The 26,396-nt window shown below is 39.5% G+C and overlaps 1 protein-coding gene across 1 annotated transcript in view; it reads right to left on the reverse strand.

The window, feature by feature from the left end:
• The window catches only part of CCDC141 (coiled-coil domain containing 141), a 141,765-nt gene that overhangs the window by 8,894 nt on the left and 106,475 nt on the right, over positions 1-26,396 (reverse strand). Inside the window, exons 17-22 of the mRNA XM_077830395.1 lie at positions 24,451-24,600; positions 13,084-13,224; positions 12,200-12,394; positions 8,951-9,134; positions 6,506-6,618; positions 707-832 (exon numbers count right to left, since the gene is read on the reverse strand). Coding sequence (XP_077686521.1) covers positions 707-832; positions 6,506-6,618; positions 8,951-9,134; positions 12,200-12,394; positions 13,084-13,224; positions 24,451-24,600 — 909 coding nt within the window. The remainder of the gene's footprint in view (positions 1-706; positions 833-6,505; positions 6,619-8,950; positions 9,135-12,199; positions 12,395-13,083; positions 13,225-24,450; positions 24,601-26,396) is intronic.

Here is a 26,396-nt window from a genome sequence, read left to right on the forward strand (position 1 = left end):
AAGCAACATAAATCATTTAGGTCTCCAGTACCCAAACATTTTGATAGATAAAAGCACTAGTCTTTCAACTTTCAATCTGGTTCAAATCTAGCCTGAGTTATGAGTGAAATATTTATATCTGCAATAATTTATTACATTGTCTGTTAGGAGAAATAAGAATGTGAGGATATCGGGGAATATTAAGAGTAGGGAACTAAAAGAGTACCTTTAGTATCATAATATAAGAGGAACCCCCCTAATATTATTGCCATGAGCCTTACGGTATTGTAAACAGACAGGGCAGAGTGAGACTCTACTCATGGGAAGGTAGAATCCTGCAGATACAGTCCCATGGAAAATAGGGAGAGGAGTAAGAAGAAACAGATGGGGATGGGAGTGGCAAGGAATAGAAATGGAGAAGAGGGATCAGCTGACTAAAATTGGATATTACAATTCCACTGAAGAGGATGTGACAGTCTCACTACTGCACAGTGGTTGAGAAGAGAAGAGGAACAAAGGAAAGGAAGAAGGGAGCAGAGCGAGTTGGACAGCAGGTAAGGGGAGGAAGAGGAGAAAATGGAAAGTGAAGGGATGGGGAAGAACTACACTGATCATGCCCATGTTGAGGGAAGCTTCCAGCCATTCAAAGCGATAAAGTACAGACCTTTTAGCAATGCACCAAAAATTTTAGTTTACACAAAGTTCCAGTGCAGAAAACTTTACTAACCTCTCGCTTTGCTTTGGTAACTTCCTTATATGTCTCCTGCCTGTTTCTTTCTTGTTTTCTTGGTATAGTGACTGACTCCTCAACAAAACCAGCTGTATCAGGTGTTTTTTCTTTTAATGCATCTTCCTGTTATATAAAGAGAAACTTCAGGGACAGAGCACTACAAGGTAATAGTTGACTGTGTGTTACACTAACATCCTGTACATGGTGGTAAAGTAAACATTTGAAATATATACTACAATCTATTACCGTACAGTATAAATTGGTTATAGCAGACCTATTAGGCAAAGTCTGATTTGTCCATCTTACACAATATCCAGGATATGTATGGAGCAAAGGTGATAGAAGCTTTTCTAGGGTAGGGAAACTGAAAACAGTATATGGAACTGTCTGGAGAGCTGACCTGTTTGGCAAGGAAGCTGGGAAACTTCAAGGAGACTGTTCCCAGAAACAGGGGCAGCAAAGGGAACATAAAATATTATAGAAGTGGAACCTTTAGAAAGAGTGGATAACTAAAACGTGCGTATAGACTTTGAGGAGCTTGTTCTGGAAAGGAAGGTGCCATTAGAGAATCTCCAAGAAGTGCAATATGATTCTAAAAGTCTAGAGGATGGAGAGGAGAAAGTTCTCTCTTTCTCTAAAGCAACAGCCACATAGATGATCTGTTTGGCTTGGGAAACTAACTTTCTCCCTACTGTCTGGGCCCATATTACACAGAAATTTTACATTGATGATGTATCATTTTATTTTGGCTGACTGATTTGCATTTCTAGAATATTTTGTCATCTGAATACCTCTTGGAAGACTGCACAAACTCTTATAAATAGGCATGTGCAGAGCATAAATTCAACCTACCATACTGTATTTTCTTAAGGCAGCATAAATTCTTTAGGAATTGGTAAGACAGAAATCTAGACTTTAGCTTCAAAGGACACCAACATGCTGCAAACCAAGGAAAGCCAGAAACTCTATAGTTACAGTTTTATACTTATCACTTCAGCTGAGTGGAGTAAAGTTACAGTCCTGAATAAGTCTCTCTAGCAAAAATGCTGCCTTATCATTTTTCCATTCAACTAAGAATATCATCACATGTAGAAAACTGCTCTAGAGTGCACTGCAGTGCTCTTCCTAGAAGCCAGTTCATTTTTCCAGAAACAATCTTTTATATTTCCCTTGAAAAAAACCCAAAGTGATTTTTCTTTTAATATTCGACAGCCATGTCAGATTACCTTTGACAGTGTAAGGTGACCTTGGTGTGTGTGTGTGTGTGTGTGTGTGTGTGATTTTATTGCTTTTTAAAAAAAAGATTAAAAAGGAATCAATCCTTTTGGCTGAGAACACTGTGTATATATTCAGACACTTTACTGAATGACTTATTCATTAAAAGATGCAGGTGAAAGCCAGTCAGACATATTGTGAATGGACTATACAAGTATTAGTTTAATCTTTGAGAACACAACACATCTCAGGAAAGGAATATCTTCCATTTGGTGAAGAGTACAGGTTGAGGAATAATCCTCTCTTTCTCTCTCTTTCAAACAAATTTCACCTCTGGTACTATTCCTTTTGACTGGTTAGAACTTATTTCTCTGAACATTCTAAGAGTGTTATCAAAATAAAAGGTTACAATGATCAGTTAAGAGCATTTGATGGTCCCTAGCTGAGCATCTGACTTGATGTGCATTTGTTATGGTCATAAATATAAAGGGAAGGGTAAACCCCTTTAAAATCCCTCCTGGCCAGAGGAAAAATCCTCTCACCTGTAAAGGGTTAAGAAGCTAAAGGTAACCTCGCTGGCACCTGACCAAAGTGACCAATAAGGAGACAAGATACTTTCAAAAGCTGGGAGGAGGGAGAAAAACAAAGGGTCTGTGTCTGTCTGTATGCTGCTTTTGCCAGGGACAAAACAGGAATGGAGTCTTAGAACTTTTAGTAAGTAATCTAGCTAGGTATGTGTTAGATTATGATTTTTTTAAATGGCTGAGAAAAGAACTGTGCTGAATAGAATGACTATCCCTGTCTGTGTGTCTTTTTTGTAACTTAAGGTTTTGCGTAGAGGGATTCTCTATATTTTGAATCTAATTACCCTGTAAGGTATCTACCATCCTGATTTTACAGAGGTGATTCCTTTACTTCTATTAAAAGTCTTCTTGTAAGAAAACTGAATGCTTTTTCATTGTTCTAAGATCCAAGGGTTTGGGTCTGTGGTCACCTATGCAAATTGGTGAGGATTTTTACCAAACCTTCCCCAGGAAGTGGGGTGCAAGGGCTGGGAGGATTTGGGGGGAAAGACGTGTCCAAACTACGTTTCCCAGTAAACCCAGTTAAAGTTTGGTGGTGGCAGTGGAAATTCCAAGGGCAAAGGGTAAAATTAATTTGTACCTTGGGGAAGTTTTAACCTAAGCTGGTAAAAGTGAGCTTAGGAGGTTTTCATGCAGGTCCCCACATCTGTACCCTAGAGTTCAGAGTGGGGAAGGAACCTTGACAGTTATTATTTTATTAATGTATTCATTTTTAGAAAACAAAGTGCCTACAGGTAATAGGTTCTCGTCCTATGCACTGGGTGCCTAGTTTTTACATGAAAACACATAAGAAAACAAAAAGGACTGCCCATCAAATAATCACTCAAACTCTCAGTCCATGTCCTCCATAATAGTGTGAGAAAAGAGAAAATATAAATAATTTATAAATGCATTAAAAAGTTAGGACTGTGTTTAAAAGCGATAGACTAAGTTCACAAAGCAGTCGAAACAAAGAAATTTCATGTGGTGAAGACACTATTATCATCTAATGAGTTTCATTCTAAAATGGATGTTTGCTCAAACATCGCCAAGGCACATTTTGAAAGATATCCAGATACAAAGGAGGGATACCTAGGAGGAATTAACTGTCTTTTGAAATATATACAGAGAAGGCAAGTTACTTGTACATATCACTTCTCCTTATCCATGATCAAAATAGTTATTTGAAATAGCCCAACTCCCTTTGAAATGCCCATATGCAAATTAGGAGGAAAACTAAAAGACTTCCTTGTCAAGAGACAAGGAATAATGAGCTGAGGCAAATATGCTTTAACTTGGAAAATTATTAACTCACTAATAATACACAATGACAACAATGTCCAAACATCATAATTAAAAGGTTTAGACATCTGAACACAGCCTCAGAGGGAATATTAAGTTATAGGAGGAGTAGAGGGGACAGGCAGCTATCTGGCCCACTGCCCTAGCTCTGGGAAAAAACCCAAAGAAAAGCCAAAGATAAATATGCCAGGGAAACAAGCAGTCAGCATGGGAAGTGAGTGAATTACTCAGATATAAAATGTATTTGCCAAAAAACTCTTTGTTAAAAAGAGCTATGCTAGAAGCTTCATGTCACTTGGGTCAAGCTAACACTGAGAAACAATATTACACTTTCTTTTACAACCATTCTATACCTTTCAAAAGCACAACTGTCAGAACATCTGGAAAGGAATAGTTACAGGATCCAGCTGGTTTCCCACTGCCACATAATCTTTTCACCACTCTTGGTCACCCACACAACCTCAATATTGTCCCCTAAAATTTGCAAAAATAGATGCAAGAAATAAAAAAAAAAAAATTGCTAGGATTTTAAAATCCCATTTCTCATTCAAAGGATCCAATTTAAATTGAGTTGACACTTACAACCTTCAGGAATGGAGAACTGCTCTGACAGATCCTATAAGGCCCATTAAAGTGAGTTCCTGTCCTAAAGACTTTAGCAAGGCCATCACAGAAGGCTTTAGAGGGGAAGACTTATCTACATTGACAGATCTAAATCTCATTTACATTCCTTTATACTGCAAAAAGGTGTTAGTGTAAATGAGAACTAGGGCCTTAAATCTTTAAGAACTTAAAGTCCTAGATCAATAGCTTGGCGTTTACATGGATTAAAGCTTCTGCCTTTTTATGTCCCCAGTCCTCTGTGCCTCCTCTAATTCCCTGCACCTCTTTCCCTTACCCTCATTTTCCCCCTTCATCCTTTATGCCATGACAGTTTCTTGCCCACCTTCTCCATCTGCCTCCTCCACAGATCCCAACTCCATGCCTTGGCAGAGCTCAACCATCCCCTACACTTCCTGTCCCCCTGACCCCGCTCTCCTTGACTCTTGTTCCTCCATGTTCCCCCACTTCCACAGCCATGACTGAAGTCTATAGCAGACCAATTAATAATTATGAAAATTGTAACATATCTTTAATCATTCCTCTGTTTACATATGGAAATAGCTCTGCATAAGTAAGGCTTAAGTTGTAGCCCAGGTAATGGGATAGGGTGAGAAGACAAGGAAACATGAAACAAGATTTAGGATACATGCAAATTTGAACAGAACAGAGCATTTTACCACCCAGCTACATTTATAAGAAATCAGAGCCGGGGCTCTCTTCAGCCTGATTCAAAAAAGACAAAATATAAGTTTCTCATTTGCTCTTAATTTGTGGTCTGGATCTGGGGAAGGAAAATGCTGTTTCTTTCCCTCAGGGCCTCTGCCCGTACTTTGTATGCCTCTTCTTTATACATTGGCTAACAAATTTCTAGTTAATCCCAACTCTGCCTACCTCAGTGCGCTTGTCTTCACTACTGGGGTAAGTCAACCTAATTTACTCTACTCCAAATATGTGAATAATGCAGCGGGAATCAACGTAACTTAAGTTGACTTACTGCGGTGTCTTCACTGCACTGCATCAACGGGAGACGCTCTCCCGTCGACTTACCTTAATTTTCTTGGAGAACTGGAGTACCAGGGTCGACTGGAGAGCGCTCTGCCATTGATTTAGCAGGTCTTCACTAGACCAGCTAAATCAACCCCTGCTGCATCGATTGCAGCAGTGTTGATCTCCCCGTAGTGACGACCAGCCCGAGGTGATACCCCATCATAAGCACATTTATATGATGTATCTTTTAAATTCAGGGGGCCAGGATCAGTAAGGGGAATTACAAAGACTCTTCAGCAAGGCCAACAAAGCAAAACAAATCTGGAAGCAAAGGTATGAAATTTTAAAAGTTAAGAAATTGCTCAAAAAGTCAACAACAGGGAAATGTTTTAAGTGCCTTAACTTCAAACTTCTCTAAACTTCCAAGAAAATTTTCATCATGAGATATGATTTAATATGTGCAATTTTTGAGGGTTTAGTTTCTTTGGGGGAAAATTGGGCTTTTAATAGGAATCTAGCTTCATTCTTAACTATGGAGCGGCTACTGCAATTCCATAATTCCTGCTTAATCAATATATTGTAACTAAATGGTTATGCATAAATATATATGTTTATCAGAGTGTTAGGTTAGAAATACTATTATTCTGCTTTAGCATTTATTTTATGATTCTGTTTTCTAAACTGAAATTACTCCTTTTAACACAATTTGACAGCAATTTTTCGTGGCGAGTGGAGAGAAGCCAAGACTGGCTGTTTGACATTCCCAGAAGTAAGGCACCAAAGTCTTGTGACATCAAAGGAAGTGGAAACAGGAGAAGAAGTACTTGAACTGTGAATTTCCTCCTCAAAAGGTTGCTGGAGGGCTCTAATTGCAGTGAGAAGGGAGTACAAGGAGTGTTTAAAAGGCCAGGAGGATTAGACACGGCATTATGTCTGTGCTGTAATGGAAGAATAACTGGTAAGAAAGAGCCTGTTTTGCTGTAAAAGTCTGTGTCATTAAGAAGTACACTGTCTTCCTCAAATTGTCTCACTACAGTTTCTTAATACAAAATATTTATCAAAATACTAGCATTATATAAGCTATTTTAAATCTGTCATGATATATTCCCAAATAAAATGAAATTACCACAATCTGTTCTTCAAGTTCTCTTAAAGAGATACACAATTCATCAACAGAATCAAGAACTTCTTTGTGTCTTGTTATTGTTCTCTCAATATGTTTCCTTCCTTCTTCAAAACCTGCAGACAGAAAAACAAACAGCACAACAATGAAATCAATACAATATTATATCAGACAAATAATTGCACTTTTCTGTAGGTTCTGTTTTGTTCCATTAGTTTTACAGTATAGGGTGAAGTCCCTCCTAACTTAAAGCTTTCTGGTTACTGACCCTCACAATCTATCCAAGTCTTTTGGGTCAGTTCCTCCCTGACTAAACAATGTCACTGACCAGCTGACAAATGATTTTAAAGGGAAAGTGGACCCTACAAGTCTCTCTAGGGCTAACAGCTCTTTTATTCAGCCAGGGGAGACTTAAAAGGGGTTTTTCAGTCCAAAAATTATGCTGACCTCCCAGGCAGGGGGGGAAAAACAGTTAAGGGGATGAGGAGGCATTTCCCAATATAAGGGTGTACAGAATGTGAAGGAACCCCCAGCAGCATTTCTGGCTCAAGAGGAGTCTGTCCCCACACCGTATTCTACAGTAGTTAGGCTTAAAATGGTGAGCATGGCAGACAGACAGCAGCTACTGGCCCCTCCACACATAATTTTCAACACTGAAAAGAGTGTAAGTTAGGGAGTATCTAAGTGTACATTAAAATTGTAATCTCACCATTTGGCTTATCAGTTTTCACTAAGCAGCCCAGGACTGGGAATGCCTCTTTTCCCAGGAGGGGGTGACACAGCATGAGCTCCCTTTAGTGACAGGGCTTTAACACTAACCCACAGGCTACATGGCAGATGATTAGGTGGCTTAACTAAGCAAGGACTGGAGAAATGAATGACATCATTAGTCGTTGTTCTCCATACATAAACCTGCCCCAGTGTTTATTTTGTTGGGTTCAGGGCTTGTACCCTGGGCTGTCCTTTTCTTCTGGGTATGTTGGCCAATTATGCAGTTAGGTTCCCCAGCCTTCTTGGAGATACTACACTAAAGATATTTTCTGACAAATTGGGTTGTAAGTTAATAGCACTGAATTTATAAGGAACTCAGCACCTAATTTTAAATGACCTTCTGATTCTGTGCACTCAGTTCGTACGTGTGCAGCCATTTGCATATGCACAACCTGCACTTCTACATGCAGCTGTGCAAATACAGGTTTCATTTGCATAAACTGGTATGTATACACAATTTGTACTCTGAAAAATGTGGCCCTCAGTTCTGTGACTACCAAAATTAGTTATGAATTTCTTGAGCTTTCATGGGCACTTAATCAAGTTTTATAAATTATGTAAATAATTGAGCACAGGTGTGATATGTTCTATCTAGCCCACAACATTAAGCAGAGGGCAGCTGCATTCTGTACTAGCCAGATTTTCTGAGGGGCTTTCACAGTTTCCTCCAGTTAGAGACTGTTAGATAAAGTAACTAGAAAGTCACTGGGAGAGACAGGAAGAGAATTCAGATCTTCTGACATCAGGTCTGTGGTTAAACCACAATCTTCCCTTCTGTCAATATAACACCTACAGAGCAATCTGCCAGCTACTACATCAGAGAGAGAAGATGGGTGTGGTAAATATCTTTTACTGGACCAACTTCTGTTGGTGAAAGAGTCAAGCTTCTCTCTCTAATATCCTAGGATGGACATGGCTATACCAACACTGCATACAGTTATGTACATGACATTTATAAGGCAATAATCAAATACCCCTAGTTATAAAGAGTGTTAATGTAAAATATGCATTCAGCTCAAAGATCTATAGCTATGAAATACTTCATAGATTTTCCAGTTACAAAACACAGTTAACCATAAAGTCTTAATTCTAATCTCATAAAAACTTCAAGGACATTTAATTTAGACTTCAGGGTAACTCAGAGTGCAGATGGAAAAGCAAATGCCCAATGAACTTTTCAGAACTTAAATTCTGATTTATGTTTTTTAACCCTTAGTTCTGCAACATCTCATATTTCTCAGCCTCAGAACATTGTGTTCCGCACTACCTTAAAGGTGGGGGGCTTTCTCTAGCCAGTGTGAGGAACAGCAGTTTTGGCTACTTTAAGGCTCCCCATCTCCTTTGGGTTAAGTGGGGAAGGACAAGAAGGGCAATTGCTTGAGCAAAGGGCTGAACGGAAGGGGCTCATGTGGTCCACTGGCCCATGCACACCTCAGAGTATTTATACTTTGTTCCCTCCAGGGCATCAGCATTGGTGGCTTCTAGATAATTGGATACTTCTAGAAACAAGTGCCCAGTCAATACTTAAAAAAGCATTTGATTTTAACCTTGTGGGATTTTCTTTTAAAAATAAATAAATGTAGGAATTAAACAGTCCCGTGCTTTCTCCTGTCCCAAACTATTCAATTTGCATTTGGTTAACAGCACAATCGCTAGGCAGCTTAAAGGAGTCCTTACCATATATGTGTTTAGCAAGGTCAGTAATCTGCTGAATTCTTTCCTCTTGTTGAAGCACCATAGGCTTGATAAATTTATAGAACTGCTTATAGAGAATTGCCACTGCTTCCTTCGTTTTACACTCTGCAGAATACTTCCCAACTCTAACGACTGTAGCATTTGCTTCTTCATACCAAAACCGACACTGGCATGTATTAGAGAGGGAAAAACCATGGCATTTAAGTAATGGATACAACAAAACTTTATAAAAACTAAACAAATATTAACAATAAGAGCTTTTGGTGCAGTAGGTTTGTCCTATTCTTATGTGTCTTTGAATAACAGCAGTAAAGATGAGAAGTGACACAAATAATGTTCAGAAAATATGTGGTGATAGCATAACCTGATGAATGATAACTCATTTGCAATATTATTCCTACAATCAAGAGTTGATGAATTTTCTGTTAAGTTGCATTGGACTCCATACAAATGCACTCTCTTTACAAGCAAAATGATATTATTTTTTAGTTACTACCTTTCGAACCTCAGTTTGGGCTGGGAACCAAGTCTGTGCTCTTATGCATCAGTAGAGATTCTGCAGGACAAATCAAACCCTCAGTTACACCTGTTATAACTCAATGGACTTCAAACTATGACTTCAGTTACATCTGTGAAACCCAATGTCTTCTATGAGGTTGCATAGATTTAACTCACTGGAAATTACAACTTGATCTAACGACCACGGAAATCTTTGAGGGTCTTTCTATTGGGCTCAGCGGGCTTTAGAGCACATCCTCAGTGAACAATTTAGAGTGATGCACAAAGTGGAACAGAATCTGGTGCTCACTCAGTCTTAGCTACGTTGGCTCTGCAAAGCTAGAAGGAGTAAAGTTCACTCATTTTTTTTGTCATTAAGATCAGAACTGATGACTCTGCATACATGAGTCAAAAATCTGTTGAGTGAGATGGTGCTATTTTTACAGTTCAGTAAAACAGAATAGTTACAAAACAGTTTTTCAGAATAAAATCATTCTTCAAAGTTTAGCATTGGGAAATCCCATCTTTTTCCAGGGGGTGGGGGGATTAAACAAATGTAATTGCACAATTGCTGCCAAATTATTCACCTCCTCAGGGATGAACTGGATTTTGGGAGTGTTTATTGGCAGTGGGGAAATTGTTTTGTCCAAGGATTAACATTTTGATCTGTCATGAAGGAAAGCTATTAGTCATGTATTTAAATTAGAATGAAGAACTGAAACAGCTTTATTGCTAAAAATAAATGACCATGATGATAGGAATGTGCTTGATTCACAGCAGAAGCACCTACACAAGAGAGTGTGGATGGGGGGGAGGAAATCATATATTTAGCTGATTTAGAAATTTAAAGTATTCTGTTTTAACCACCACAGATTTGAATCTTTAAACAAGATTTCATTTTGCAGCTGTACAAACCACAGACAGTACACAGTGACCGGCAGGTAAAGGTCATGTTGATTTGGGGAACATAGAATCATAGAATATCAGGGTTGGAAGGGACCTCAGGAGGTCATCTAGTCCAACCCCCTGCTCAAAAGCAGGACCGATCCCCAATTAAATCATCCCAGCCAGGGCTTTGTCAAGCCTGACCTTAAAAACTTCTAAGGAAGGAGATTCCACCACCTCCCTAGGCAACGCATTCCAGTGTTTCACCACCCTCCTAGTGAAAAAGTTTTTCCTAATATCCAACATGCATCGCTTTTTGTTGTGCACTGGAATACATTGTGGAAAACATAATCAAATGTATGTTTCAGAATAGTCCGAGTCACTGTGATTAACACTTATTGATGGAAACCTTGTTCTTACATGAAGCAGGGAGTGGACAAATAGCATTAACGAAACTAAGATACGTAGGACACACTGACAATTTACTGTTTTCCATCAGAACAAGACAAGTCAATTTATTAAGTGACAGATGTAATACTGCTGGAAGTCACTGGATGGTGCTACTGGAGATGGCCTTACTAATTCTGTTTATCTGAACGTTTAGGAGATCGATCTTGGGGAAATTCTGATTTTCAGCTGAGGTACAGCTCTTTTTAGATGCTAAACATATCAGCAGTGAAGTCCGTTTTGCTCTTTCTAACTAAAATATTTTTCTTAGGTTGCAGTTGCTGCTTACAGGCTATACACATGAAAACAAGCCAACCAATACATTAATGGCCAAACTCAATCAATCCAGGGCCCAAAGCACAACCCACAGGGACTCCCCAATGGTCCCAAACCCATGCCGTGGTCCTGTACAGGAATCATGGCCCCTCCTCTTCTTGGGTTGCCAGCAAGTTTCAGAGGTAAGACAAATGAAGCATCTCAGAGCTCTTGGAGCTAATGTTTCAGGCTCTCTGCAAACTTAGACAGGCATCAGTTACAAACCAGTCACAATTTCAAGCTTTTCTTTGCATCCATGATGCCTACAAGCAAGGTTTTTTTTTAAAATGAAGGTTGAGTTCTGATTTTGTGACTCCAGGAGCTGGTTCTAGGAATGGACTTACAGTGCCCATGCAGAGGCCACTCAAGACACTCTGCCGCCCTACACAACACTTTAATGTGCCATCCCCCCTCACCACTCAAATTTGGCTTGACTGCCCCTCAGTCATGACGGATGGGTGGTGGGTGAAATTTGAGCACATGGCATTACGACTTGGCACATGGGGTCGCAACTGCCCAGAAATCTGCTGTCCTTGCAGCTGCCTACCTTGCCTATAGCTAGAGCAGCCTCTGTGCCTATGTTTTAATTCCATCCTGATTCTGTGGCATCAACATATTACAAAAGGGACAATTGCATATGAGCAATATCACTACCTTGAGTAACCTCTCCATTGTCTCTCTGAATAGGATATAGAGAGATCTGTCCCTCTGAGCCAATCAGAACAGTGCTACATCTCCAATTACCTTGAAATGATGGGAAATAGTATCACAAAGAAATCACCCTACTTTATGCAGATCCAGTGTTCAAGGAGCCCAGGGTAGGATGTATGGAACTGAAGCTGTAAATCCAGCTTGTTGGTTGGAACAGCAGCCACAGAAGGGCTGTGTTGCGGCCCCAGAGGCAAAGGTGGGTGAGTTAAATGTATCCCCCCAAAAACTCCAGGGTGTCTTCACAAAGGCAGTGTAGGGACTTATGGGTCCAAGAGGATTAATGGCACAAAGTCGAACTATAGAGGAGTATGCTTTTATCTCCCTTTGCAGGCCCCATATCAGAGCTACAGAGTGGATTTCAGGTTTTATTAATACCTCTTCCATCATCTGCTGCAGATGCTCAATCAGATCCAAATTTTGCTTGTAATCCTCCACAACTCTGCCAAATTTGCTCAGCTGTTTCTGTAACTCGTTGACTGACTCCAAGAGGACACCAGCTTTACCATCAGGATGATTTATTACACAGCCAGTAACTTTCTTCTCTAAATTATCCATCTTCTTTCTCAGAATCTATTTTGAAAGGTGCACTCTTGTTAACAATGATGACAGAAAGGTCATGGATGTTTTTAGAAATTGAATAGTAGGAAAAATTTGCAAACCTCCCTTCATAGCCTGTTGTCTAAAAACTACAGTTAAGAATACTATACATTTTCAAAAGCAAAGGCAGAAGGCTCTACCCTTAGATGGGCATGGACAACTCCTATTGCAGTCAATGGAAAAAGCACACATCTCCCTAAAGGTAAATTGAGTTAAACATTTACAACTTTTTAACTTTAAAAGAAATAGATCTTTCTATAAAATATAGGCTCTTATTATATACCCTTGAATAGAATGATCTAGATGGTATCTAGAAAAAGAGCAAAGGAAGAATTTTAGCATCTCATTTTGGCTAAAAACAAATTAATTTCTTTAAAGCATATTCTGTTAACTTCTACAGAATTAATTTCAACATACAGGTCAAGAATCTGATGTCAGTAATATCAGTGCAAATCTGGAGTGATTCCACTGATTTGAAGAAATAGGAGTAACTCTATATTTACACCAGTATAAATGATGTCAGAAACTGGTGTACACATTGTATGTTGTTATTCATAGATTGGAAGGCCAAAATCATGTAGTCCGATCTCCTGCTTAACAGAAGCCATACGATTTCACCCCAGTAACATCTACATCAAGCCCATAACTTCTAATGTTATTACCTGCATTTTTTCAGCATACACTTCAACCTGCTGAATCTGTATCTTAAGAACTTTCAAATTTCGAGCTTTTTCTGTTTTCTTGGTATAGTTAAATTTTAGGTTGTTGAATTTCTTTTTCAGATCTTTAAATGACTCTCTGAGCTGTAAGAAAATTAGCATATTTTTCAATAAGAAACACTGGATCACATTTTAAAATTGTTAAATGGCTGCTAAGACAAACTAACTACAACAGGAACATTTAGAGCTTCTCCTGGGGATTAAAAACACTATAGATCATAAAGGAATCTTTGTGCCCTCCGTTCCTCAGCAGGTAAAACTATAAGTCAATGTTTCTTTTCAGTAGTGGAAAAATCTTGCTGAATGAACATGAAACAATATTACACATAAATCCTTGAAAATATACCTGTAATATAAGCATTCTTGTAATGAGAAAAATTTGCTTAATTGCCTAAGGCCAGCATAAAGCCCTACATACCACTTAAGCCATGTGGGCATGGAGGGAATAAGGAGAACGATTGTATAAGGGATGCTTTGCACTTCCTGCATGTTGAAGGTGATCTATGAGTCAGCTAGCACAGAAAGGGATGTTTTGGTCAAGGTAGGAGCCAGTGGATACTTGCTTAGGGTTAAATCCTGGCCCCAAAACTTTCATTGACATCAGCTGGGCCAGAATTTCACCCATATGAAGTATGCAGAGGAATTTTGTCTGATATTCCAATTCAAAGGCTGAAGTAGTGGCCATGGAGGTGCTGTAAATCCCATGACCTGCCCATATGTTGAGGGACATGAGTTTCATACAGTTCCTGGATAAATAGTCTACCAAGGCTTGGATGAATTTCACCCATTGTGACTTTCCCCTACAAAATTTGATTTAGTTTGTATCACCCTAGTTTTTTAAAGGTAGGACATTATCATTATACTCAGAACTAGTCTTTGGCAACCACTCATGGGAGAGACAAAAATTAGTTACTTAACAGGAAAGGTACTTTAATAAATGTGGAACAACCTCTTAATCCATTTGTTTGGGGATACTCGGGGAGATTTTCTCCAGACAGCAGGTTCCCTAATAAGAATAAATTTTTGTATAAAGTTCATTCTAGAGAAAACAAGCATTATGTGTTACATAATCAGAATATTATTGCAGTTGCAGGCAGTGTATTAGTTGTATAATAAGGAAGGTAACATTTAAGGCCCTAATACTGCGAAGAGCTACACAAGTGCTTAATTTTATACACAGTGAGTAGTCTGATTGTCTTCAATGGGACTAACAGTGTGTAAAGATGTTCATAACTCTTTGAAGGATTGAGGCTTAATGTTGTGTCAGTGCTGGAATTTTGGTGAAATTTTTCAGATCCATAGTTTATTTGCCAAAAAAATGCAGTTTTAGGGTGACCAAAACAATCTGAGAAGTCGGCAAATAGTTTTAACCATATCCAAAATGGGGGGTGGAGGAACTGAAATAGTTGAAATGGTTCATTTCAACATTTTCTAAATGACACATTTTGACTTTGTTTTAAAGCAATGTTTCATTTTGAATCTTAGCTAGATTAATTTTTTAAAGGATAAACCACACCTGAAAAACAAAACAAAATGAAAAAAAATTAATTTCAACTCAAACAAAATGATTTGTTTTACCCAAAATATTTTTGTTTAAGTGAGAAAAACAAAAAATATTCAGTTTTGGTTCAACCAGAAACAATTTATGTTAATATAATTTAAATATGCACAAAAATCATGCATACTATATTATAATATCAATTTATTTTGTAAATAGTGCTCAGTACCATGGCATCTAATTGTCTAGGCCTGTTATGGTTTTATTTATATATTTATTTTTACTTTTTCAGTGTTGCTTTGGGTTCATTTTAAATGCTCTGTTATAAAACATATTTGGGGCTTTGTACAATCCTGTTTGGTTCCCTATATAACAACTTGCCCTATATATTCAGTGAGATTAGCACATTGAATATTTTGTTGAATTCCACTACTTTTTTTTATTGTTTCAGAGTTATTTTTCCTTGAATCTTATATAATTCTCTGATTTATTTACAACTGCTAAAATGTTTTTTGCCTATTTACTAAACTATATAACTTTAAAATTTTTTAAGGGATAGCCCACAAGAGACATGAATGAACCATTTCTGTTTATGATGTGCTATTATAATTATAATAAGACTGCTTAAAATATATTTATGGTACCTTATAAAAGACATTATTAGAACTAAAATTTAATTTTGAAATAAAAAATTCTAACAATGTATAAGTAATACAAAAAATCTAAAATGGAAGAACATAACAGAATTTAAATGCTTTTTTAAAATGGGGGATCCTCCCACAAACTTCATGTACCTTCACAGATTAAAGACTTCTGCTTTTATAAGATCTTGTACACTATGGCTGTATGAAATAAACTGTTATAAAATGATTTTTATCTAGACCAAGCGACACAAAGTAGATGTATAAAATTCATTTACCAGTCTTAATAATCTAGTTCCTGATCTTCGTCCTACATACACTTATACTGGAGAGTCACTTTATTCACTTATGTAGTAACAGTGGGCTCAGGATCAGGCCCCCAATTTGGTATTTAACATGTTTGAGTTTTTGTGTATTTAAGAGTCAGTCAGACATATACTCAAAATCCAAAGAGTAACGAATGCATGTTTTGTAGTTACTGTAAGCACAGTGGCTACTCATACATTATTATTATTACTTACTAATGTTAATCCACCAAGGGACATATTTTTCATTTGCATTTTATCTAGTAGGAGAACATTCCCAGCTAGCACATGATATCAGCAATGCACAGACAGATGGCATTGACTCAGTCTGAGAGAAAGGAAGGGAATTCTATCATCGAGTGTGAGCTCCAATTAGTTAAGCTGTTCATCCCTCCTAATTACAAAGAATAATACATCTATGGTAAAGCACCATTTCAATAAAGGCAGGTGTATGGAACGACATTTTGTCTTCAAAATATAAAATCTTCATTTTAAATCTAATTTGGAGGAAAATCCGCAGGACTGACATACAGATGAGTAAGAGTTTATTTTGGTTTACTTTCAGAGCTTATACCCGTACACTACTAATCATTTATAAGGACAGAGGCTCTCCTCATAGCACTATGGGTATGTGAAATGCGATCGCCTTGTTTCAGATAAGATGGTTCATGTGTCAAAGGTCTGCAGCTGCTGTCACTCTTCTCTCTCAACCTCAGTGGAAAACCAGCTCAAACTCAGGACCATACACTGCTCCCTATCGATACATGCAAACAACTACTATTGACATCAGCAACTGCATGCTCTCATTGAGGGCAGTATACAGCTCTGAATATTTAGAAGCAGAGAAATCTAACCTTATCTCAGTTCTTCACCCATTTACTGCAAAATGTAATGTGAAATTGCTAAAAGAACTTTTCCTCCAAATACCTACATGATTTCAGCCTGCTGGTTTAATGGAACTTTATCACTTAGTGATCTGACCATAGTCTCATAGTCCTTATTCATGCAGCTGTTCCTAACTATAGTCTCCTGTGTCATAGGTGGAGAATGATGGTGGAGGAGGGGGATGGCTGCTACCACTTGCTAAGACTTATCACACAAGAAGCACAAAACAAACAAACACTAAAAGCAGGACATAAAGCTGCTTTAAAAATGTTTTTGTTAACTTTAAAGTTTAAGAAAAACATTTTCATCCATGTCCAAGATTCTTCCGGAGGCACTTCAATGAGGCATTCTCCTCTCCTTTTTCACTCCTGTAGTCTGGGTATGAAAATAGGCAAGAGGGGAAGGTGGTTGAAAAGAGATTTTCAAAGGGATAGAGACAAAGGAATAAACAGAAGCAAAGCTGGCTAGAAGGTGGGGAGAGGAAAAAGATACCCTTCAATTTATCATTGGAATCTTGTCAAGTAGGCAAGGTGCTGAGAACCCTCAGCTCCTACTGACTTCAGGAGGAATGAGGGTGCTCCGTACCCCTCAGGAGTGCTAAGCACCTTGTAGGATGAGCCCCAAGCACCAAAGTATACCTTCCTATAAATTTGAGGAATATAACAAAATGGGGGCTTGGGGAGGGGTGAGGCTCAGTTCAAGGTACATTACAGTACAGATTATCTGCAAGGTGGTTTGCAAAATTATTCCCTGCTGAGAAAGGTCTTTTTGTTGCAAAGGTCAATTTGCAAAAAGAATTAAGTCATTTTTAATTTCATGTGCATTAGCTAAACACAGGGCTACATCCTGGAGTTATCACAAGGTCTGAGTAAGGGCAGCACATAGTTGCACTATCCTAGAAGCATATCAGTGAGTCACAATTCGATCCTGGCTCTCCTTTGTTGAGGGTAGCCCTATATCTAGCACAACTTACTTCCCTGGCTGGACTGGCTCAACTATACTGGCTGATGCACTTGGGAAGTGTGGAGGGGTGCGGATGGGAGACAAGGCAAAGCTCTGCCTGTATCCTTTCTCTGCCCCCCATGTAGACAGAAGAGCAGTAGCCCTGTAGGGGCTGTGCCCCCTTCTTGTGCACGGTAGCCCAAGTAGGCAGGTAAGGGGGATAAAAGACCTTGACACCTGCTTCAGACATTACAAAAGCATACAGGGCATGAGCTCTTGTTTTTGCCTTTGCAAGCGCTCTTTAAAAAGAAACAAAAAAGAAACAAATGTCTTTGTTTTGTCTGCAAGACTGTTGCATATTTTACACATCTGAACATAAAATTGTTTCCCTGCGTTTTAAAGGAGCATTGATCCTTTACTAGTAGACCAGTGACTAGCTTTACACACATGGTTAAACTTGTCACACTAAAATTAAGCATGTGCATAAGTGTTTACAGTAGGGTCTAAAACTGCTGATCACAAACTGTTTTGAATTTACATTTGAAATGTGATGTTGCCGATTGGTAAACTGCAAATAATTAGGTTAGGTGGTTGCTGTTACTGTACTGTTTGACAGGCACTAACAACTGCTTCCTGATACTGACAGATTAAGTGAAATGTTTACTGACTTACATGTGGTAGATAGCAAAGGAACTAGTATTTGTTCATGTGTGCTTGTTGTTAAGAATAATATCAGCCTTACTACTGATGTTTAATAAATACATTTTAAAATAATAAATTGCACTATTTTAAAACTCTTAAGAAAAAACTCACAACTTTTACCCTCTTGAACTAATTCAGTGCCATTCATTTACTTGGTATCTATGTAGATTTAGTTTTAAATGTTTAATGAAGAAAATTGGCAATGGATTAACATGTATTCAGGTACAATTATCTAAGCATTTGTACAGGAAACATCCTCTGAGCTAAGTAATAACGGAAATGGAAACTGATTAAAGACAAAGGCATCAAAGGGGCTATTTAGCATTATTTCAGTTATATTAAAATCAACATTCAGTTAGGCCATTGGGTGATTGACTGAGTGGGTTAATGCCTATCTACTTTCCCAGCTACTTTTATGCCTTAATTGAAAATATACCGTGTAATTATTTTTACAGGGGGTTTCCATTAGGTTTGAGAACCTAATGGGTTGACTGTATTTTGCAAAGCAGCTGCTCAAGAGTACTGGTGAGTAACAAAACGAAAAGGAGTACTTGTGGCACCTTAGAGACTAACTAATTTATTTGAGCATAAGCTTTTGTGAGCTACAGCTCACTTCATTGGATGCATACTGTGGAAAATACAGAAGATGTTTGTTTTTATACACACAAATCATGAAAAAATGGGTGTTTATCACTACAAAAGGTTTTCTCTCCCCCCAAGTATGCATCCGATGCAGTGAGCCGTAGCTCACGAAAGCTTATGCTCAAATAAATTGGTTAGTCTCTAAGGTGCCACAAGTACTCCTTTTCTTTTTGCAAATACAGGCTAACATGGCTGTTACTCTGAAACCTGTCATTATGCAAGGTACTGCATTTAGCTGTATGGAGTGGAAATCTATCAACTGCATGAAAAAACTTGTACAGACAGACATCATCTTCCTTTCCCAATGCAAAGATATGGACATCGTACCAAAAGGACTGAAGGTAAAAAATCCATTACAATCTACATACCACACAGACTATGCTGACAGCTTGTGCCACACGCTCTCAAAGAAACTGTGGAACCACCTGATCAACATCCTCTACAGCAAACAGGGAAAGATAAAGAATGAGCTCTCAAAAATGGATACTCTCATAAAAAAACAACCTTCCACACAAAATTCCTCATGGCTGGACTTTACTAAAACTAGACAAGCCATTTACAACACACACTTTGCTTCTCTACAAAAGAAAAAGTACACTAAACTTTCTAAACTACTACATGCCACAAGGGGCCACAGCAATGGTTCCCTCAACCCACCCAGCAATATTGTTAACCTATCCAACTATACTCTTAGCCCATCAGAAGCAGCTGTCCTATCTCGGGGCCTCTCCTTCTGCCCCTTCACCCCCACGAACATGATACAGTTCTGTGGTGACCTAGAATCCTATTTTCGACATCTCCGACTCAAGGAGTATTTCCAACACACCTCTGAACAACATACTAATCCACAGAGACCTCCCTACCAACACTACAAAAAGAAGGATTCTAGGTGGATTCCTCCTGAAGGTCGAGATAGCAGACTGGACTTCTACATAGAGTGCTTCCGCCGACGTGCACGGGCTGAAATTGTGGAAAAGCAGCATCACTTGCCCCGTAACCTCAGCCGTGCAGAATGCCATCCACAGCCTCAGAAACAACTCTGACATCATAATCAAAAAGCTGACAAAGGAGGTGCTGTTGTCATCATGAATAGGTCGGAATATGAACAAGAGGCTGCTCGGCAGCTCTCCAACACCACTTTGTACAAGCCATTACCCTCTGATGCCACTGAGAGTTACCAAAAGAAACTACAGCATTTGCTCAAGAAACTCCCTGAAAAAGCACAAGATCAAATCCGCACAGACACCCCTGGAACCCCGACCTGGGATATTCTATCTACTACCCAAGATCCATAAACCTGGAAATCCTGGGCGCCCCATCATCTCAGGCATTGGCACCCTGACAGCAGGATTGTCTGGCTATGTAGACTCCCTCCTCAGACCCTACGCTACCAGCACTCCCAGCTACCTTCGAGACACCACTGACTTCCTGAGGAAACTACAATCCATCGGTGATCTTCCTGATAACATCATCCTGGCCACTATGGATGTAGAAGCCCTCTACACCAACATTCCACACAAAGATGGACTACAAGCCGTCAAGAACACTATCCCCGATAATGTCACGGCTAACCTGGTGGCTGAACTCTGTGACTTTGTCCTTACCCATAACTATTTTACATTTGGGGACAATGTATATCGTCAAATCAGCGGCACTGCTATGGGTACCGGCATGGCCCCAAAGTATGCCAACATTTTTATGGCTGACTTAGAACAACGCTTCCTCAGCTCTCGTCCCCTAACGCCCCTATTCTACTTGCGCTATATTGATGACATCTTCGTCATCTGAACCCATGGAAAAGAAGCCCTTGAGGAATTCTACCATGATTTCAACAATTTCCATCCCACCATCAACCTCAGCCTGGTCCAGTCCACACAAGAGATCCACTTCCTGGACACAACAGTGCTAATAAACGATGGTCACATAAACACCACCCTATACTGGAAACCTACTGACCGCTATTCCTACCTACATGCCTCCAGCTTTCACCTGACCACACCACACGATCCATTGTGTACAGCCAAGCTCTGCTATACAACTGCATTTGCTCCAACCCCTCAGACAGAGACAAACACCTACAAGATCTCTATCAAGCATTCTTACAACTACAATACCCACCTGCGGAAGTGAAGAAACAGATTGATAGAGCCAGAAGAGTTCCCAGAAGTCACCTACTACAGGACAGGCCTAACAAAGAAAATAACAGAACGCCACTAGCCGTCACCTTCAGCCCCCAACTAAAACCCCTCCAACGCATTATCAAGGATCTACAACCTATCCTGAAGGATGACCCAACACTCTCACAAATCTTGGGAGACAGGCCAGTCCTTGCCTACAGATAGCCCCCCAACCTGAAGTGAATGCTCACCAGCAACCACATACCACACAACAGAACCACTAACCCAGGAACCTAGCCTTGCCACAAAGCCCGTTGCCAACTGTGCCCAGATATCTATTCAGGGGACACCATCACAGGGCCTAATAACATCAGCCACACTATCAGAGGCTCGTTCACCTGCATATTTACCAATGTGATATATACCATCATATGCCAGCAATGCCCCTCTGCCATGTACATTGGTCAAACTGGACAGTCTCTACATAAAAGAATAAATGGACACATATCAGATGTCAAGAATTATAATATTCATAAACCAGTCGGAGAACACTTCAATCTCTCTGGTCACGTGATTACAGACATGAAAGTTGCGATATTACAACAGAAAAACTTCAAATCCAGACTCCAGCGAGAGACTGCTGAATTGGAATTCATTTGCAAATTGGATACAATTAACTTAGGCTTGAATAGAGACTGGGAGTGGCTAAGTCATTATGCAAGGTCACCTATTTCCCCTTGTTTTCCTACCCCCCCCCCCCCCAGACGTTCTTGTTAAACCCTGGATTTGTGCTGGAAATGGCCCACCTTGATTATCATACACATTGTAAGGAGAGTGATCACTTTACATAAGCTATTACCAGCAGGAGAGTGGGGTGGGGGGAGAGAAAACCTTTTGTAGTGAAACCTTTTTTTCATGATTTGTGTGTATAAAAACAAACATCTTCTGTATTTTCCACAGTATGCATCCGATGAAGTGAGCTGTAGCTCACGAAAGCTTATGCTCAAATAAATTGGTTAGTCTCTAAGGTGCCACAAGTACTCCTTTTCTTTTTGCGAATACAGACTAACATGGCTGTTACTCTGAAACCGGTGAGTAACAAGTGCACCAACATTTATTTCATTTAGGTTTTGGGGACAGAGGAGCATGAAAGTAATTTCTCTCTTGCTCATGCTCTCTCTGGGTAATCCAAAGAGTAAATAAATAGAAATATCATTTTACTTAGCAGGGAATCACATCCCCTCTGCCATTACTATGATCACTGCAGAATCCTAGGAACATAAGAATGAAACCAGACGTCCATCTAGTCCAATAACCTCTCTCTGGCAGGTCTTAGATGCAGAGCTGTTTAGAAAATGTTTTTTTCCCCCTGCAGATAATCTTCAGTTTTCAGTCGAAAACTGAAATCAGAAATTTTGGCTGAAACCTAGAATATTTTGTTTGTGAAATGCTGCTGCGATGCTTTGTGCTCCCATTCTCCTCTCTAGAATGGGCTCCCTGGTCAGACTACATTTCCCATGAGGTACCCCAGTTTCCCCTGCCCCACAATGAAGAGAGGTGGTTCATACTGGCAGTTGACTGCAGTGGATCATGGGGGATGAAGTCCAGGGGGAGAACCTGACCCACAGAAGAGACTGGGAGCATGAGGCATCCAAACTACGACTATTATGAGGCACCACAGTGTTACTTCAGAATCAAAATATTTCAGTTTGGGGGCATTCCGTTTTTCAATAACACCACTGAAATTCTCCCTGAAAAGTAGGCATTTTAAATAAAAAATCCCTGTTTAATCAAAAACCCAATTTTCTGCTGAAAAAACAGTTCAATGGAAAATTTTCAACCAGCCCTTCTGAGAAATGTACATGATTCCCTTAAATGGACAATTATGGATTAACCTATTTCAATTAACCTATTTCAACCTATGTCAATTTCTTCCTAATTTTGATTTTTGCTCTGACTGCTACCCAACGAACTGTGGATGTTCTCATTATCTACATTAAGTGGATGACCCATTTTTAAAATCCTAACCTTCTTGACCTCTATAACATGTAGTGTCAAAGAGGTTTTTCATTCATTGGTTTTAAATGTTACCATGTTCCTGTTTGATGAGAACAGGGTAAATATGAGTGCCCCGTTTATCTTTTCTATACCATTAATTAGTATGCATACTCTTTCTTGTCCCCTCTTATTCATTCTCAGTTTAAACTAAACAGTCCTTTCAATCTATCTATCAAACCTCTATTCATTTTTGTTGTTTATAATTGAACCACTATTTCTGCTAAATAGGCAAGGATATTTTATTGTTATTATTTATTAGTGGTATTTGTATTACTATAGTGTCTAGGAGCCCGAACCATGGAATAGTACCCTATTGTGCTAGGTGCTGTACAAACATAACAAAGAGCTGGGCCCCTGCCACAAGGAGCTTCCAATCTAAGTAGGGTGCCCAGAACTGAACACAGCATAAAAGTTTTCAAAGCAGCATGTATGTTATTTTAAAAGAGCTAACTGTAATACAGCACATTGGAAATGTGAACCTTAAATTTGTTTTGTTGACTCTGTTAAAGGTGACCTGCCAGGGGAAAATACATGGATCTTATGTCCCTTTAGTTTCTTTGTGGTGTATAAAGAAAGCCTGAAAGGTTTTGTTAAAAATAAAATGAAATAATGAAAATTTGCTTTTTATGTTCAAAATCCAAGATATTTCTACCCTGGAAGATGCTATGGTGACTGGCAAAATAATGACATTCTGCTATCACAAGAGATAAAGATTAAAAATGGATCAATTGATAGGCTAAGTGACTTTTAGTCAGACTGGTTAATGTTTTTTTTTTTTCCTCCTTTCTATGTTTTGATTTTACTTCAGTGCCTAATGAACACTTGGCTGAAAGGATGTCCTGTTAAATTCTCAACACTGCTGCAATTTAAGGTGTCAAACCACATAGCCGAGGCCCCCAAAATTCCTCCAAGACTCAGGGAAGATCAGATGTGACATTCTGATATTTCTAAAGTAAAAAATGACTAAGTGTTTTGTTTTGTCTTTTTTTAATGAATACCTTCTGGTCTTGTTTATACATAATTAAAAAAGGAGGGGTTGGTAAAAAATCATTTAAAAAATCCTTTGCAGATCACATTTAAACCTCTAATTAGAATGCCGATAATTCTTTTTAACGTGAGGAACAACAGTAAAGCTACGTGATACATAAAATACTGCATTTGCTTGAGGCTTTACTTTAAAGACATTTATAAACCCTAGCAACTGAACTGAACCAGATTTAGATAAGAGCTATGCTGCACATCTGAACCTGAGAAAGTGCAGATGCTATATTTGCATCCCTCTTTTTTTTGTGTGAAAGCCATTAATGTCAGCATGGTAGCTTCACGTAGATTTGAACACAGGCTTGGATTTTAAACATAGGCCATAGATTTTACTGCTTGTATGTGGATCAAGGGCTGCTGGTAAGATGAAAATCTACTTTACTGTATATGTATGTGGTATTTGTGGGAATACCTAAGCCGTAACACACATTATAGCACACAACAGCTTTTAGTAATTTAATCTGTTCTTTTCACCAGACCTCATTTATCTCTTCTCTACTTGTGCAGTACTGGAAGTTGTGTGACAGTTCCTCCTCATACTTATCTGCTTTGGTTCTCCAGTTAATGCTGTCACACTCCAGAGTAGCAAGCTCCTGCTGTAGAGTCTTTACAGAAATATTAAAGCAGTTCTAAAAAAAAAAGAGAGAGTAGAAAGTGAAATAATTATGAGCTGGATGTGCTGCCTACACAACATAGCAAATGTCTATCTCTTATGACATTGCTTAGGGTTTAAAATACAGAAAATGTTTCTGCTTTATCTTAGACTTAGTCAATTGAAGTGGGAAAGTTTTCTGAGTTGATTTAATAGGGTGTCGTGGAGGGAGGAACGGTTATTACAAAGGGGGTTAAAAATCCACTCGGATGTGGCAAGGGGCGCAGGTTTTGGGGTGTTTTATCAAGGCAAACAGTATGCACAAAAATGGTCCACTGCCTGGACACAAAATGGGGTTGGGTGACATTATCTTCTTCGAATTTTCCCCCATTTTAGTTGCAGAGGTGATCTGGGGATTGGAGCTGGCTAATTAAAGGGTGCGTTTCTGGTGCAACATCATGGCAGTGGTACAGGTTATCAATCGCCAAACTTCCAGATCACACAGGATTATGAAGTTGGTAAGGGCATTTGTTCTACAATGCTTAACCTTCAACTTCTGTTTTTCTTCAAAGCACGTGCCGGGCATGGATAACGGCATAGCAGACGCCTTGTCTTGTTTCCAGTTTGAGAGATTTTGTGAGCTTGCACCAGACACTAGCAGTGAACCCGAGCAGATGCGACTGGCTCTCTGGAACCTCGGAATGTGATGTGGTCAGCAAAATGGAGATTTTTGGCTCCAACTTACAAGTTGTTTATTTTGTTTTCTTTTAAGGAGTTTTGTCAATTCAAGGATCCAGAGAAGGGGTTGCCTATGCAGCCCTCCGTGGAGGGTGGTTGTTGCAGTACTGGGTCAAGGCCAAAGCAGCTGCTGGTGCCCCTTGATGATCATACATAGGACAATGGGTTCTTTCTCCCCAGTAGGGCTTCTAGGCAGGAGGCCCTTTGGAGATGTCTGGGAGCCCGGCGGGGCTTGGGGTGAGGCAGCCAAGCAAATTGCTGGTGTCTCCTTTTGGCAGATGTTCAGTGCAGTTACTCCATAGGGAGGGCAGCCAGTGACCAGATAAATGGCCTGGTAAAGGACTTAAAGGGAGGTACTGGATAAAGGAATAGAACAGGGGAGGGGGTTGGGGACTCCCCTGATTGGTACGGCAGGTAGCCAACCCCCCCCCGTTTTCATAGCCCTCCTTAACCTTCTTATGAGGGTGATGGATGGTAAGGTCCAAGCCATGGGTCGGCTGGGGGACCTGGATGGAAACAAAGAGGGGCTGGTGGAAGCCCCGGAGAATTGATTTGAATAAGGATGGATTTGCCTTCACCGTACACTTTATCTGCCAGGTAGTCCCAGACATCTATATATAATAAAGTTGCGGCCTGATTAAAACCCATAAAAAGTCTCCTGTCCTTCTTGCGGTGTACCCAGACAATAGAAAATGAAATAAATTATGAGCTGGATCTGCTGCCTACACAACATAGCAAACGCCTAACTCTTATGACATTGCTTAGGGTTTAAAATACGGAAAATGTTTCTGCTTTATCTTAGACTTGGTCAATTAAAAAGATACTCTTTCTCTGGAATAATTTTATATGCCAGTGTGGGTAACATTAACCATTAAGGGCTAGATTAAGACATTGCTCCTAGCCTATAGAAAGGGGAAATATGGTTGCACCACCCCATAAACAGTCTAGGACAGGAACTGTGGTTCAGAGTTGCAATTCCTGCCCTGGTGCCCCCAGGTTCTGGCCAGTCCCCTCTCCTCTGTTTATGGGGAGTAGTGGTGCCTTAGAGCCTGCTCCCTCCCTCCCATGTGCAGACTGGTAACGTGGACAATGTGT

Source organism: Eretmochelys imbricata, chromosome 11 (genome assembly GCF_965152235.1).
Source record: "Eretmochelys imbricata isolate rEreImb1 chromosome 11, rEreImb1.hap1, whole genome shotgun sequence".
In the NCBI taxonomy this organism is placed as follows: Eukaryota; Metazoa; Chordata; order Testudines; family Cheloniidae; genus Eretmochelys; species Eretmochelys imbricata.